Below are 14279 nucleotides of genomic sequence, written 5' to 3' on the forward strand. Positions count from 1 at the left end.
GTACTAAATGTCCCCCTATAGATGTATTCTTAGTCCATAGACATGGAGCCATAACCAAGATGGAGAGTAATTGGGGTTTATCGGTTTAAGTCTTGAAGAGTGTGAGCTAAGTGTAAAAATGCGACTAACCCATCTTTTTCATTTTATTACTAAGGCTGGAGATCCGCAGCCAGGATGCCCGTACAAAGGTGGCAGGTTTGAAGCATATCTGCCAGATACTCCAGAGGGAAGGAGGTTTCTTGTGCTGCTGCAGAAAGCCCTGGATGAAGGCCTCATTTTTCACATCCAGACATTTGAAACGGGAGAAAAGGTCACATGGTACAAAATTCCTCATAAAACCTCCCCAGATGGAGGGAAGCAAAAGTAAGTACGGTCTGTGATATTTGTGGACTGCCGTAGGTGGAGGACTGTAGTTTGTTGGTGGGTCCTCAGAAGGCCAGCCAGGGATCTATGCTCCCCTGTAGTGGCTTAGAGTTTGCTCACTGTCCGTAAAATGAAAAAAAGGTTTGGTACCGTGTTAGCCAGTGGAGCAAAGTGTGGAACTTATTCCTGTAATGTAAGGAGCTGCAAGACCTGTTCACATACACTGACCAAGGACAGGATGCAGATCCCCAACATACAGCAGGACTATAGGACCCCTGGGACATTCACATGTTCCACTTCCGATGTTGTGTACCTGATCTGGTGCAGTAAATGTCCTGTTAGGGGCCTTTATATCGGGGAAACAGGCCAAAAACTGAGAGCCAGGATGCGATCCCATCGCCACTCAATTAGAGAGGAAAAGACGGAATTACGCATGGCAAAACATTTTTGTGGTCACAGACATAGCACAGAGCATATGAGTTATCATACTGAAGGGCAACTTCAAGTCACAGCGTCACAGAAGAATTTGGGAGTACAAATTTATGGCCATGTTTGATACCCACAAGAATGGAATGAACCTCAGCCTGGGATTCTTGCGTAAGTGGAGAATATAAAAGGTCTGAAGGAGGGCAAGAAGGGTGTCCTCTTCCCAAGCATTGGTTTTAGTTTTTTTTTAAACTTCATAAAAATTCAGAAATTGATGTGTAAGACTGTTTCCATCCAATAGGTGGTGCTGCAGGGCTAGTGTTTCCATTTCCATGTTTGGGTTTTAAAGCAGAAATAACAGACATCATAAAACTGTCACATTCCTTAGCTCAGTGGACTGATTAAGTATCTATCTCTTTTCTCAGTTGGTTTAGTGTTATTCTACTTTAGACTGGACGAATGTTGGGCAAACGATGCCCGACGCTCGTCCCCGCAAATACTCGCTCTCGTGCTGCTGCATAAATGATGGACGATGAGCTGATCACTGATCGCTCAGTGTAAATAGCAGCCGTTCAGTACTGAACGGCCGCTATGTTAACTCAATAAAGAGGGTCGGGGGAGTGCAAGGAGACAAATGTCCTGCAGCCACCCCGCTGACCACTGTGTGAGCGAGCCAGCGATACTTGCTGCCCTGCAGAAGCACGGGAGCGAGGGTATGTGGGGACGAGTGTTGGGCATCGTTTTCCCGACATTGATTCAAGAAACTCCAGCAGCCGTTAATGCAGTTCTATTCAAGCTTTCTTTTTTCATTTGCCCTCTCTTTACAGGAATGGATACCCAGATTTGAAGTACATGAAATCCACTATTGCTGTCCTTAAGGAAAATGGCATTGAGTAAGGGCCATGGAGAGTGCAGAAGGCTGCGGAGTATTGCTACTGTCTGTACATTCCTTTCCTTCATATCTACACCAACCTACACTCCAGTAATTAATGGGAAGTTACTGTTAATTTCATACTTTGGATATAATGACATAACTGTGGAGTTAATTACTGGAAGCCAGAAGATGTGTTTGCTGTTTTACTATTGAACAATTTGCAGGAGCAGTATCACTAAGGGTTAATTGCTTGTATACATGTTGCGTTGAATTATAATGTTCTGTAAGTCATAATTAAAGGGGTTTTCACCATAATTGACAAAAAAAATGGTGTGGGATCCAGTAGAAGGAGAATCGGAGGAACACCACTCATCTCCACTGAATTCAATCATGAAACCTATGCGTTTAAAGCAGTTGTCCAGTTCTAAACTATTGATGACCTATGATCAGGATTGGTCATCCATAGTAGATCAGTGGGAGTCGACCATGTGAGGTCTCAGATGATCAGCTGTTTCTAGGCTGGCGTACTGAGCCGATTTCTGCAGGAAGCAGACAGCTCTGTTCTCACTGCAGTGGCCAGGCTTGGTATTGCAGAAAAGCTCCCTCTCATTTCAATGCTGCCATACCAAACCTGGCCACAACAGTGGGAATGGAGCCACCTACTTCCTGCAGAGATCCGCTGAGTGCAGTGGCACTGCAAATAGCCGATCAGCGAGGGCTCTAGTGATGGACCCCTAACAAGCTACTATTGGTAACCACGAAGCTAAGCCATCAATAACTTACAACTGGACAACCCCTTTGGAGGTAATCATAGCTGCAGGTTTCAGTGGGCTATGACTGCTCATGTTCCTTTTCTGCAAGTTGTACAACTGACATCCATTCTTGAAGATTGGTGACTGCCATTTAATGGATTTGCGACTTGTCTGATTGGCATGAAATAAGGGACAGTTACAGAAACTATTTGTATGCTTTAGCAAGGGAATGTAGCAACAATCTGTATCATCATTATATGGACTGTCCAGCTTTTAAACTTCTTGGGATAAGCCATCAATAATTAACTTGTAGGGGTATGCTGCCCCTGACCATCGCTGTTCATCAGGTCAGTGCGCTAGTACACATAGCTGATGCGTGCAGGAAGCAGACAGCTCCATTCCCACTGCAGTGGTCAGGCTTGGTATTGCATGCAAACTTCTCATTCACTACAATGAGAACTTTGCCTGTGATAGTTTTCTGCAGTGGGGAGGTTTGGTATCTGCTTCTTGTAGAAATCATCTTAATGATAAGAGCCCGGGCCCAGCAACCAGCTGATCGGTGGGGGTCCTGTTCTGAGGAATGGCCATTATTAGTTTATAAAAGGGTGTGCAGATGCAAACAAAATCTTTAGTCTTTTGTGAAGTGCAGAGGGACATAATAGCATAGTTGACTAGGCTATTCCATCCAGCCAAAATGCCGTAATAAAACCTGCTAAAATGGAGACTAAAGCTTGCAGTTTGGGTCTAGTAGCGTTCTATGGAACTGTCCAGGATTCCGTCCGGGTCCCACTTTTTTCAACTTTGTTTTATTTTACAAGTTGCAGACCAAGGAAAGCTTATAAAATTATTGTAAAAGACAAGTAAGCATCATTTCACTTTTTGATGAATAAGTTTTGACAAATATTGAAGTTTCTGTAAATATTGAGAAAGCTAATAAACTTTTAAATAAACTTATTTGGCTTACATGGGATTCTATGTCTATGGAAAGGAGGGTAATAACAGGAAGAAAAAAAGGGGGGGGGACAGTCAGTATGAAGTGTGGAATGTGAGTCGAGCAAAGAACCCCAAAATTTTTTTGTTTTTCTTATAAGGATCATTTGTAATTAGAAGTGTAAATGTAAGCTATCCATATATAAGACTATTCAGTTCTAACTTCTCTGGATTGTATGCAGAACAGCTCAGATGTCAGAGGCTGAGGGAGTCTTATCAAACCAGGATACCCTTTGTCTGTGGGTCGTATCTGAGATTGCCGCTTGCCCCCGATTTAACTGAATGGGACGGAGCTGCGCTATCAGACACGGCCATAGACAAGTGTGGTGGTTTCTAAAAAGAATGGAAGGGGGGTGGGGAGCTCAAACCTTTTGCAGATTTTGAGATGAGATAATCCCTAAGGCTGGGTTCACACAGGGCAAATTTGCCGTGGAATTTTGCTGCGACAAATACTCCTGCGGCCGCTAATCCTGGGATTAGCCAGCCATGTGGACGAGATTTGTCAAGTCTCATCCACACAGGGTGGCCAATCCAGCAAGGATTCCCAGGACGCAGTATGTCCATCCTTTTTTTTTTTTTTCCTCTGCTGCGGCCGAGTTCTCTATGGGAAAATCAGCCGCAACAGAAACGCATGCAGTGAAACAGCTCCGAAAATCATGCAGTAAAGCCGCTTCAAAACCTGTGGCTAAGTGCTGCAGGTTTTGAATCTACGCTTTCCTGGTGGAATCTCGTGGTTTTTCGCTGCAAATATAACCTGTGGGAACCCAGCCTTAGGCTTCAGGTTGGTGAATGAGCCAATTTGCAGCTTCCAGATGCACAATATAAATGACCAGATCCAGGAAAACCTGTAAGATTTTTGTTATGCTTTTAATTAACATTTGAGACATGTAAGGCATACGGCAAAATTAGGCAGAAAAGCATTACACTTCATGTAAACAGCATTGGCACAAAACTCTCATTTTTGTTCAACTTTTACACTTATGAAGCAGAGGATCTGTAAAAAGACACCATAAAACGTAACAGCTCATCAAGGGAGGGGATTAACCGGGCGGTTCGCGGATTTTTATTTATCCAACAAAAAAGAAGTGTTAAGACGGTATTATTTTGGTGGAGATATGCTTTTGGCACTCTAACCAGTAAACAGGAAGTGCAGCCTAGTCGTGACATCACTTCCTGCATGCGAGAAGCAAGTGCTCACCCCAGGCTATCAAAGAAATTCGGTGCAAGTAGGAATATCAACGAGTAGTTGTTTAGATCTTTGTGCTAGAGCTCTCTGGTCAGGGGGCTGCAGAGTAGACCTACCCCAATATTTTTGTTGAAGACTTGGCCTTAAAGGGGTTTTCTCATTAACGTAAAACACTTTGTCCTTCCAGGTTGCCGTTTGACACGGCTGCAGCAGTCACATATCCTGGTCTTCTGTCAGCAATGATTGCTGCTGAGCATGACATGTGACTACTGCAGCCAATGAGGAAGGACAGAGTGGATGTGAAGCAGTTTAAGTCAATGGAAAGACCCTTTAAGCTGGAGCTACAATGTGAGAGGTTATGTATGAAAATTGAAAACCAAATCGCCAGAAGTTTAGCTTGAATGGTTTGGCCATCTTTTTGCCTATAGTTGAAAGCATGGCTGTAATGGGACTTTCAGGTAATGTGCAAGACTTATGCAGATTCCGCCATGTGAATGTATCCTGTCAGGTTCTGCACCCATCTGCCTTAAAATGTGGTTGTTTTGAAACTTACATCAAGACTGCAATGTGGCATCTCATTCAAATGAATGGGAGAACTATTGGTGGATTTTGGTGTGGAATTTGCATTAAAATCTTACATGTGGACAGGCACCTAAGCGGAGTGCAGCCCCTGCTTATATCTGGTGGAGCAGATTCATCAGAGCTGCCCTAAAAGCTCACCACTTGTATTGTGGTATAGTACAAAGTGCATGGAGGCAGGGATACAGATAACTCTAGCTATCCAAGTACAGTTCAGTGTCTGGCTGGGGATACAGTAATAATCCAGTTGGGCGGTTTGCAAGCTTCCAAACACTTGAACCAACTGAGACACCCTTTTAAGAGGGCATGGCTACTTATGCCCGGAACTGTACCCCACCTGTACAAAGGGTGCATCTGGTATTACAGCACAGCTCCATTGGATTAGTGCAGCTCAGCGCGATTTACTTCAATGGTGTGAAAAACTTAGATGGATACCCAAGTGCCTCCATTGCATTTTTTCTTCAGGTTAAGGATGGATATGTCTGATGCTGCACTTGTCCAAAGCCTGAAACAACTGCGGTGGCCAATGCCCATGATTTTCATGCAGACTCATTCTGCCATTGGCTACATGGCTTCTCCCTTGTTAATAACGATGACAAACAAGTCAAATTAGTGAGGTCCCTGATAAATCTGCTCCAACGATTCTAGGATTTAGACAGTTGCCATGCACTAAAAAAAAAAAATTTGCCATGTTGGAGGTGCAGGTCCTGTGTATTCAAAATTCATAAGTTTAATGTATCATTGGGCCCAAAGTCAAAAACATACAGACTGTTGTGAACTCTACCAAGGCTTAAGCTGTATGCTGATGGCAGAAGCAGTCCATTATACGGGCTAGGACAATAACCAGCAGCCAGACTGTATTCACAGTAAGACCGCCCTGTTTGTGCCCTTAAGAATGGGTGACAACGTCTGCTGCATTATGGACAAAAGTTGCTTGGGACAGATTAGAATTACAATCTCAAGCACCACAAGTGAGGCGGCTCTTGTGAAGTTGGTCAGTTTGTTACAAATGACTAAAAAGATACCTGCAAAGAAAATCTACTAAATGGGATGGATTGTGCAGTTTCACGACAGTAGATATGAGACACTGGTTCCCTTCTGTGTTCCAGCCAAAAGGTCAATCGATCTCAGACCTGATCGAAAGCTTGTTTTTGTCCAAAATCTGGAAGGGCGCATGGACCTGGTATTGCCATGTAAGCGAGCCTTTGGAAGAAGTCTGAGACTTGTGTATCTACAGCAATGTGACTGTAAGGTCTAGTAGATCAGCTATTGGCAGATGAAGCATACAAGTGGCAGACATTGGTTTGTTTTTGCCCAGAGCAATAAATGTTCACCAAGATCTTTTTAGAGGGGGATCTCCATACAAATATAAGCTGACTTTATAGACGACTTGATCAAACACTAACTTTTGCTACTCTAGAGCCACCAAGAGTGATAGCGCTAGTCATTTTAGTTACACTGCCTCATTTGACTTCATGCTTTCAATAGCTGTCACATGGAAAACCGCTACCTTAAACCACATCTATCCAGAGTGTTGATGTAATGGGGATGTAGGACTTTCTTCCTTAGTTCAATGTGAATAACCTCTTACCCAAAACCAATTTTTAGAAGGAATTTAGAAACCTCTATATGATGATTCGAGGAAATGGGTAGAAGTGTAGTAACAAGCCATTTCCTTTCCCAGAAGGCTGGATGCTGTTGGTAGAGGTTTTACTCCTTGTAGCATTAGAGTTTGTCCCCATGCATCATGCCTGTGCCACCATAATGGCCCTGTACACAGCAATGGCCTGTGCAAGGACTGAGTAAGAAGCCGCTCAGCTCATGGACTGGTCAGCCACAAGTCTTAATGTTGAGCATCTCAAGGAACATTTCTTGAGCCAGAGGCCTATTGTAAGCCCAGCTAAGGGTTGCTAACACTTATCTAATGCAGTAAGGGACAGTAAGAAAATATTCACGTCGGGCAACGTGTAACCAGCATTTTGTTGCAATTCCTGTTGCCAGTGTGGCACCCGCATGAGAATGGAGCATGCTGCGACTTTTCTTCTACACTTGGGAATCTAACCGATTTCCACAAGCACAGGAAGAATCAATTTTACATATAACAGACAGCATTTGCTGCGGATCCGCGGTGGACGACCACAGATTTCACAATGCAGATCAGCTTGTGTGCAGCCAGCCTAAAATATAAAAGCCATTCCCTATGTATCCCAGGCTGCTACACACCCAAACGTTTGACATTTCCCACCTTCTTACCAGCGATTGCAGCAAAAGCTACCTACCAGTCCCGGCTAGAAGTAGATTTGGGTCATTTTTTGGAAATAAAGGCTTGATTGAAGCCTATCATTTACACCAGGTCTACAGCAAAACCCATTGTGCTTTAGACTATTTCCTGCAGCTATGTAAAGCTTTTCAGCTTTAATTTTTTTGCAGCTTGGGAAAGAAAGGGGTAGGAAGGTTGTGGCAGTACAGCATGATCCATCTAGAATAGCATGCAGTCTACAGTTTGAAGAATGGGATTCTACACCTAAAGCCCTAACCTTCTGCTATAAACTGCAGCCCTTTTGGGAGTCCCCATAGTAACCGGTCACTGAAATACACACCTTAAGGATTGCTGTGCATTTAAAAAGGAGACAACCATGCAACACAAGTGCTTTAATCATGCTGAAAGTCAAGGATACAGAGGAATGTGCACACTTTTTGGTTCTTAAACCACATCTATCCGAAGTTTACAAACAGAACGTGAATCCACAAATTCACAAGTTAGCACTCAAGTTACTTTTATTGGCACCATATAGTGGTAGGTTGGCACATTGGTATGTTGGTAAACAACCGGCAGTGGTCCAGCTAATGATCTAATAGTAAAACCTTGGTGTTAATGAATGCGCTCAGAAATAAGGCAACCAGTGAGTTATCTGGGAAGATTGTTTAACACAAGCAGAGGAGAGAAGAGATTGCTTGCAAAGGCATTCTGGGTTTGGCACGGAAGTGATAAACTTGAGGTCTAAGCCAACACGGCATAAGTTAGGTGCCAAAAAAAACAAAACCCACTTACAATTTCTATCTCATGCATTAAAAAAAAAAAAAAAAAAAAGCGCATCTACAGCTGACCTACTCAGAAGCCTCTCAGATTTTGGAGACTTGTTTTTGGATATGTATAATGGATGCTCTTTACTAAGCTCCCCCCCCCCCCCTTTTCTTGTAGCTGTACTTTGACAACTAGTTGAGTCTTATTGGGCTGTCGCAGAGGTCCCAGAACAAGTAATAGTACACAATGGACAGAACATGCTGAAGGAAGTTGAGGAGCTCCTGACACCTGAGGTAGCAGTTTCCTGCAAACTTTTTGATAAAGCTGCTTGTTCTTGAGGTCAGGCTTCAAAATAAATTAGTCTTGGCTCCTCAATCAAAACTTCCACTGACCCACTGCTTGCCAATGACTCACCTACTCCTAGTTTTGGGGGCCCTCTCGAGCAATTGCCTGCACAGAGCTGATATGACTTAAAAGCTGAACTAGACCTACTCTATGCAATAGTTGCCTGTCAGAGTCTTCCATGGTAGGATGGCACTATAGAAAAAAAAAAAAAAGCGCCAGACCAACAAATCTCAAGAACCCCCAAACTAAAAATTTTAAATCTTGCATTAAGTACAAAGAGGTCAAGTTGTGCAAGTATGAAAGATACGTATGGGATGTCAGCTTACAGCCAGGTTTGTTTAGACCTCAGCACATGAGTTAAAGCTTACCAACAAACATTAGTCGATAGTGTTGGCCAATAAGCTACCAAAGCCTAGTACAAATGCTACAGTTTGTGCTAGAATCCAGCCATGAGACTACGACTGGAGCCGAGTTGTGCTCAACAGGATGTATGCCAGCTAGTCAACTTCAGAGAGTTTTCTGGTTACCAAGGAATTGCATTGGAAAAAAAAAAAAAAGTCACATGGTTGCCTACAAACTTTCATGGGTGTCATGAGATTTCAGGGTTTACTATCTGTTGATGACCTACCAGAAAATTGGCTCATGATAAAAAAATACTTTGACTTTTGTTGCAAAGAATTGGGGGAGGGGGGGATATATATAGTGGTAATGGCAAAACAAGATTACATTTATCTCATCAACTGAAACATGAGTGACCACAGTTTGAACGAAGAGTTAAGCAAGTTACAATATGGAGGGACCTAGAAAATGGACGGTGGAAACAAATAGAGGAGGGGGGTTTGGGACAAAAAAAAAAATTTAACCACCCCTCAGCAAGATTGCAACCCAATACCTGGAATGTTATGGTGTGAACACCTGAAGGGAACACAATGAAAAATTCTCCTTCAGAAATTCATAAAACTGCAGCAGATTAAATCAAAGCAGGAAGTCCCCGCAGCGCCGCTCAGGATTCCCTTTGCTAAATCTTGTGCAGTTTAGATTTTTATCAGTGAGATTTCTCAGAATGCATACCCCAGCATATTCTATGGGCATTAAGGTGTTACCTGCCCGCTGCCAAGTGCTGCAACAGCATCTCGTGGCGAGCAAGTGGTTATATTTCATCTTACAAATAGGGCTCAGTCAGACACTTAACCCCCAAACATACACACATTAGTAGGACACAGTTTTCACAATCTGCAGGGTTTGGTGCTTTCTGCAGCTCATCCCTTTAATTCTCTTCCTTCTTTGCCTCTTCCTTTGGCACTTCAGGGACCAAGATGACTTTACCAACATTTTTCTTTTCTTGCATCTGTCTCATAGCATCACCCACCTGTGCAAAAGGGAAAAAAGACAAACCTTAAATTGGCACCATTTCAACAAACCTTGCATTAATAGCATAAGTGACGGTTACATCTTAGACAAAAATGACTACTTATGAGAAACATCTTGCACTTATTCACTGAAAATGGTTTCAATGCTGCCCACAGAAGTCTATAGAGGGGCAGACAAATACCAGTGCAGCAGTATTCTCACTCCAGTGCCGAATTCACAACTACACTGCTCAGTACTGCTATATGTCCTCCATGCTGCTGTTGCTTCTGATGGTGCACTTCAGAGACAGGAGAGCTTTCTCCGGTGTTGTAAATAGGGAGACAGTTTTTCCCCAAGCTGGTGGGTGTAGACTATATGCAACATATCCAGTAATAAGCAGCTAAAAAGTGTAAAATGGTGAGAAGTGTCACCAGAACGACCAAAAATACTGCTGTTCATGAAACCACCATAGTATTCTGAAGAGTCCCTTGAAAAACAGCAGGTACAATTTAATCTACAACTGAGAAACCATGCATTTAGTTGGTACTTCGAGTCAGTAAACTGGAGATGCTCGCTCCGGTCTGAGTTTGTTAGACAGTTTTATTGCTTCATCCTGCTTGGTAGAAGTCACATTCTTTCATAACCACCATCAAGCTATAAATCAGGCTTCTGCTCCGCTGCCAAACTGTAGCATGTACTAGGAGCCAAGATACAAATCCGATCCACTTGTAGAAATGACAAGAGAATGGAAACTATAGCTGAGATATTTAAGCCGAATTTAACCACCAACTTACGTGAATTCAGAGTAACTCATGTAGTTTAAGTGTTTGGCTTCATAGAACTTGAGACCTGTGCTGTTTCAGTCAACCTTTGAGCTACACTGAACTCTATAGAGACTTAAGGGGTTGTCCCACATCTACTGGAAGCAGAATAACTCTGTACACTGCAGGCTGAATCCTATTAAAGTGAATGAGACTCAGCCTGCAGTACCAACCTGGGCCACTGTACAACGTATGGAGCTGTCTGCTTACTGCAGCAGAAGAGACAACCCCTTTAAACTCGTCACCATGGCAGGCCCAGGTAGTTTGGAGTTAACAGATTGTTACAAACCTTTCCATGCAACCTCTTGGAGAAAGTACTAGAGGCTTACAGGTTGCTTCTAGTCTGAACCCTTAAATAACTTTTCACCTTGGAAGCTAGTAGTTTGAGGCTGGATGCCCATGTTTTGGCAGACAACAGCAACATAAGGAAGCCTGAAGTCAGCCAAGGAGAATACTGGAAGGGCAAGGCTCAGAAGGATATACTAGCCTCTGTGGGATCTTTCTGCTGGATCATTTCATACAAGCTTCAAAAAAAAAAAAAAGGGAACTAGAATATTCTGCAATAACTAGCCCACGAACATGAGACGCATTGATTAAACAAGTCCTCCCAACCAGGACTTACATTCTAGGATCTCAAGACCACATAGGTGTGCAAAGCATAGTGGCGGGTCCTTCCAGACCTGTATATTCATGAAGCTAGTCTAATGGTAATATTGATACTAGAGGACCCGTTTTGTCAGCTTACGACTAAAATCTGAGTCATATTTGTAGAAGAAACCGGAATTGAACAAGTGACCTTTTCTGTTGCTAGGAAACAAGACTAGATCTCCATGTGTAAACTAAAGCACCAATCTACAGAGGAGAGCACTGCCAAACATTTGGCCATCCTGTACTGTTGGCAGAGAAACTGAACTTCTGCAAATAAAGGTTGGGGTAATATCGGACTACAAATGCCCATTTATCACGAGAAACTGATATTCTCAAATGAGGCAAATCGCAGAAAAACAAATCTCTCCAATTTGCATACAGCAGTGTTCACTGAAGTTCATAAATGGATCCATTCTTATATGAGCTGTTTGCAGTCCTGTCAGACATGCCCAGTGATCTACACTACATGGTGGACATCTATAGTCCGAGTCTGGTCTACTGCCCATTAAGGCTATAGAAAAATGGATATTCCTTCTACACAGACGTAGAAGTACACCCAGCCTTCAGACAATTGTAAAGTGTCCACAAGTTAAAAATCTGACCAGGGCAAGATCTATATACCAAGATGTTCTCACCATGCTTGAACCTAAATCGGAACTGTAAGTTGTGTAGAGGCACTTGATGTAGCATCAACACGGCCATAGGCCAACTGCATTTATTGGATCATATGTTTCTCCATACAAGGGAGGAAGTGACAGAAATTCTATGCAATATAAAGACCATTAGGACAAATGTCCACATGTTAAACACAGGCAAGGCTCCAGTACATGAAGGTCTTTTAGTGCAAGACCAGAGCCAGGAGTCAACCCTTACAAGATAACCACCATCCAGATGTGGTCCTTACCAGGAAACCCAACCCATGTTCCAATGCTGCACACCAGCAGTGCTAACCACCGATCTTCACATAAGGAGCCTTCTACACTTGTTCATGTCTCAAGCTTGTGGGTTGGGAGTGCTACAGTCTCTCCTTCTAGAGACCACCCAGCAGGTGTGAGGAGAGGCCATGCAATCTCAAGAATGTAGTGTAAAATACCCAATATGTAAACCCCCTTTACTCTCCACCGTAGGATCCCAACAGTGATGAAGTTACCTTGTAGTGGAGAATTAATCAGTCACTTGATATGAATTCAGAAAGTTTACTCTGAAAACAAAGTGGTTAAAAAGTTCAGAAACTAAAGTCATGTTAGCTGGTCCCACCCAGAGCCTCTCACAAGCAGAGTTCTCATAGCATGAGGGAAGTGTCCCCATAGTAAAGACATCAGGATATTGGCTTTAGTTTTGTGGCGCAGCTGCCAGATGTCAGTGCGGAGGGAAGCAATAGAGATAACTGTCGGAGAAAGGGAAGTGCAGAAGAGCACACGCAATACTTTCCCTTTGAAGTTTTCCAAAGGAATTGCAACACAATGAAAACACATTAACTTGGGTAACATACTAGTCTTGGCCAGGCGGTGACATGTCAGAGTATCAAGTGTCTGACCAAAAGAGATTTCCTGCAAATCTGTCATGCAATACCCAGAAACCATGAAGGGCCACTGCATTTTTACCCTAGTCACTTTCTATGACATGCATATTCTCTTGCTATCCCACGATGAAGCATGCCAAAAAACACCGTTCGGTGCCCTTTGCCAATGGCTTCAGGAAGTAGATTGCCAACAGACACCATGGCAAGGTTTTAGAAGCCATTATGTACTTGATTGGAAAACGCCATCATTTGTAGCAAGCCAGTGTGGCGATTCATGCCCCTATGGCCGAGTACCCCTGATCTGCACACCCCATATGTGTTCTATATACCATTATAAAGGCTCTTGTCTAGGATAGCCATTACCTCCATAACAGTGGCCAATTAACCATATAGTAATATTTCTCAGAAACCTACAGTAAAAAAAAAGTCAGTTCAGTATGCCTCCATAGAAAGAATGCAGTATGGCCCCATAGACAAGTACTAATGGCAGCCAATGGAAGGGAATGCAGCTCTAGACTATAGCTGATGAGCTCAGTAGTGAATTTTATAGAGACTTGAAAATTTTAGAGCATTTATATAAAAAAAAGGATTAAACGTTAACGCATGTTTTAGGAAACATGAAGCAAGAATAGGGGCAAAAAAAAAAAAAAAAAAGTTGGGATTCCTGCCACTTCAATTCTTCATTAGGCAAAACAGAAGCAGTTGAATTCCACTCAAATTTAGGAAAAATGTAAGCCTCCTGGGGTCACTGCACACCACTTGTAGTCTTGTGATTAATCTTATGACTAAAGACCCGAAAACGCAAGATTGAACCAATTCTAATCATTGTTTTAGAGGCTTCCATTGTAGTTCGTATGGAAACGGACACTTTAAGAAGCAGAGTTGTTTCAATAGCAGGAAGCATGGTAGGGTGCTAAGGTAAACTTACTCTGCTCCCAGTTGCCAAAAGTGAAATATGGCAGCACATACCACACTAAACGGAAGCAGACTTGTGAGAGTTTCATCTGAGAGTTCCTAAGGAAGATCTTTTCACTGGATATTAAGAAGTTTGCCATGGCCAGACTCCAAATACAGTCCTGTATAAGTAGGTTTGTGTCCTACGTACCTGCTCAAAAGGATATACACTGTCGATTTTAGGCTTTATCTGCCCCTGCTTATAGAGATCAAGCAGTGTAGTTACAACATCTGCAAGCAGCTCAGTTTCGTCATCCAGACGGCCCAGAAGATAACCGCACACGGCCTTGTTTGATGCAATAAGTTGCATGGCGTTTATGCTGAACTGGTTCCACCAAGACTTGGCCAAGGCCATTATGTTCTTCTTTTGTCCAGTCAACAAGTTGGCAGCACCTGCAAGAGAAACCGGTTAATATATAGTGATGGCATCTCATAGCTAGCCAT

The 14279-nt window shown here is 42.9% G+C and overlaps 2 protein-coding genes across 3 annotated transcripts in view; one reads left to right on the forward strand and one right to left on the reverse strand.

Annotated features, from left to right (window-relative positions):
* The window catches only part of LOC136588499 (uncharacterized), a 29095-nt gene extending 25717 nt beyond the window's left edge, over positions 1-3378 (forward strand). For both annotated transcript variants that reach the window (XM_066587761.1, XM_066587760.1), the window contains exons 6-7: positions 155-363; positions 1617-3378. In XM_066587761.1, coding sequence (XP_066443858.1) covers positions 155-363; positions 1617-1686 — 279 coding nt within the window. In that variant the 3' untranslated portion in view covers positions 1687-3378. The remainder of the gene's footprint in view (positions 1-154; positions 364-1616) is intronic.
* Positions 3379-4253: 875 nt separating this feature from the next.
* Positions 4254-14279, reverse strand: part of VAT1 (vesicle amine transport 1) — a 51593-nt gene continuing 41567 nt past the window's right edge. The window contains exons 5-6 of the mRNA XM_066587167.1: positions 13987-14228; positions 4254-9909 (exon numbers count right to left, since the gene is read on the reverse strand). Coding sequence (XP_066443264.1) covers positions 9808-9909; positions 13987-14228 — 344 coding nt within the window. The 3' untranslated portion in view covers positions 4254-9807. The remainder of the gene's footprint in view (positions 9910-13986; positions 14229-14279) is intronic.

This window comes from Eleutherodactylus coqui, chromosome 13, assembly GCF_035609145.1.
Source record: "Eleutherodactylus coqui strain aEleCoq1 chromosome 13, aEleCoq1.hap1, whole genome shotgun sequence".
NCBI classification, from domain to species: Eukaryota; Metazoa; Chordata; class Amphibia; order Anura; family Eleutherodactylidae; genus Eleutherodactylus; species Eleutherodactylus coqui.